We start from the raw sequence: 2,519 nt of genomic DNA on the forward strand, positions 1-2,519 counted from the left end.
ACCAACCATCACAATGCAGCTCTTCCAGACTCTCCTTGCAGGCGCGGCTCTCATTGCCGCCGTTGCTGCTGAAAGGCCCGCTTTCACCTCATTCCCCAAGGACCTGAAGGTTGGCCAGCCCGTTACGGTGACCTGGGCTGGAGGCAACCCTAATGCTGTATGTTTTCCATTCTTCATTGAAAATGCATTGAGGAAGACACAGTACTGACACACCATTTATTAGCCCTTTGACATTACTTTGCGCCAGGGTCCAAGTGACGACCTCCATGATGTCATTGTCGTGTGTGGTAAGTCTTTTAGCCGAGTGTTATGATATACCCAGCGCAAAAGACAGATACTAACATGATATCAGCCCAAGCAACTGGCGGCTCCTGCACCTTTACTCTGCCTTCATCCCTCCCCTCAGGCGCCAACTATGCTCTCCAGATCAAGCAGGGTGGTGACGTCAACTACACCGGCCTCTTCAGTATCTCTGGCGGCCACGGTACTCCATCGTCTGCCCCTGCTTCCACCACCACTGCCGCTCCTTCGTCTAGCTCTTCTGGCGAGCCCACAAAGCCAGTAACCAAGCCAGCCGTTACCTCCACCACTCATGCCAGCATGACCATGACCAACTCTGCCAACCATACCACCATGACCACCATGACGAGCAAGCCCAGCTCTGCCACCCCAAGCATGGGAACTGCCACCACCACCAGCGACCGCAACACCACCATGTCTTCGCAAACCCTCACTTCCCAGTCCGAGAGTGCTACTTTCACTCCAAGTGCTACTCCAACTGGAAACGCAGCCTCCCTGACCGCCTTGTCCAGCCCGCTCGCGCTCATCATGGCCGGTCTCGTCGCCTTCGCTTATCTCAACTAAGCATCGCGCTCTTTCTGAGCTCCGAACATGGAAGACGTCCATCTCCTGTTCACCACTTTTCTTATTTGTCGCTATTGATTTGATTCTGATTGATGTGCCTACTTAACTTCTTAACTGTGTCCACCCTCTATTTGCATGGCTGGCTCTTCACGATGTGATTTGATTGACCGATTGATCCTTGAAAAACCTCTTATGCCATTACTTTTTGCTCTCTCTACCTCTTCTACATTTACTTCTTAAACTTTAATACCTTTTCTCTTCTTCGGTGGGTGGGCTCAATCCTCTACCTTTTGTTTTTATTACCATTTGCGACGGAGTTTGATCGATGATTGGATGTACATAGCGGAACGAGACAGGACAAGGACACACACACACACACACACTACCTCTTACCACCACATACTCACATAGTACTGTACGCTGCATTTATCATGCTATCCTAACAAGCTGTTACCTTTTTTTCTTCCATCTTGCAAATCTCCTTCCAATCGAGTCTTTGCCTCCTATCTGTCTCCCTCCTGCCTTTCAGTCCCTTCATCAATCAATTCCACGTATCTTCATCTCGTCCAGCCGAACCTTATTGCTTTTTGCATTGCTCGTGTTGCCGTGCTTTGGGCGTGCTTGTGCACCAGGCTTGAGCCATCCATCTCTCCCGCCTCCATCTCCCTCCCCAAACTTGACTCCTTACCGTCCTTATTGAACTCTATCCCATTTTGCAGCGTTGTGCACGTTTGGTCTTCCCACGGCTATTGGGTGGCAATGTTGGACGAGAGTGGAGAGATTGATTTGATAGAGGGTGGACGAGCAATATATTTATATCATTTATACGCGGCGGCGCGTACGTGTAGATGTCTGATATAGAATGCTCAGATAGCCATCTATGCTTCAACGAGATCAAGACGGAACAAGATAGAAACTAAGCCTTGCAGTCAGCCCGCACCTCTTAAGCTCTGATGTCCTCTTGTTCATGTGCTGGGTATCCGTGGCCATTGGTGTGAGTGAGATTGGTATAAGGGGTTGTATTTTTACCCCTGGATTCCCTACCATCCCACGACAGGCATCTAGTGACGCCAAAAATTCAGTGACCGGTTAACATCTCTTCCTGTTGTTCATGTGTTTGTTTACCGATGGTGCAAGCTCACGTTCAAGGTATCGTTGCCGCGAGTTAATTGATTACGACAAACCGTCATCAGCATATTGATAGGGTTCGACACGGGTATCGAGCCTCGAATTATGATTTCAAGATCAAAGCTCATTATTACTTACAGCTTCTCCATAACTGCTCCATATAAAGTTGTCGATGGCTTGCAGACTATCTAGTATCTTGTTCCCCACAGTTGTGGCTGATATATTATATGCTCCTGTTTGCGGGAGGGCTATTCAATGGAAGAAGAAGAAGCTTCAATTAATATAAAAAGTTATCGGCTTGAGGGGGTAAATCGGCCGACTTGCTACTTCCTCGTTATATCCTGCTCTTGAAATTAATTATTGTATAAAACCAGCTTTCAGATCATAGCGAGGACTAGGATTGAGGATAAAAGGAACCTAATCCTCGATTGTCGGCCAGAAGTTAGTTCATGCGGGGGCGAGGGCATGTTTCGTATTTGATTCAACTAAAGGCGGATGAAACAAAGCGTCATCCCTATGTCCGTCCG

General features: G+C 48.2%; 1 protein-coding gene across 1 annotated transcript; it reads left to right on the forward strand.

Moving 5' to 3' along the window:
* The first annotated feature begins 73 nt into the window (after positions 1–73).
* On the forward strand, positions 74–2,395 carry TERG_02023 (uncharacterized protein). The gene has a single exon (XM_047747849.1). The coding sequence runs from the start codon at positions 310–312 to the stop codon at positions 862–864; it is 555 nt and encodes a 184-aa protein (XP_047603815.1). The 5' UTR covers positions 74–309; the 3' UTR covers positions 865–2,395.
* Positions 2,396–2,519: the final 124 nt, after the last annotated feature.

Source organism: Trichophyton rubrum (assembly GCF_000151425.1).
Source record: "Trichophyton rubrum CBS 118892 genomic scaffold supercont2.2, whole genome shotgun sequence".
In the NCBI taxonomy this organism is placed as follows: Eukaryota; Fungi; Ascomycota; class Eurotiomycetes; order Onygenales; family Arthrodermataceae; genus Trichophyton; species Trichophyton rubrum.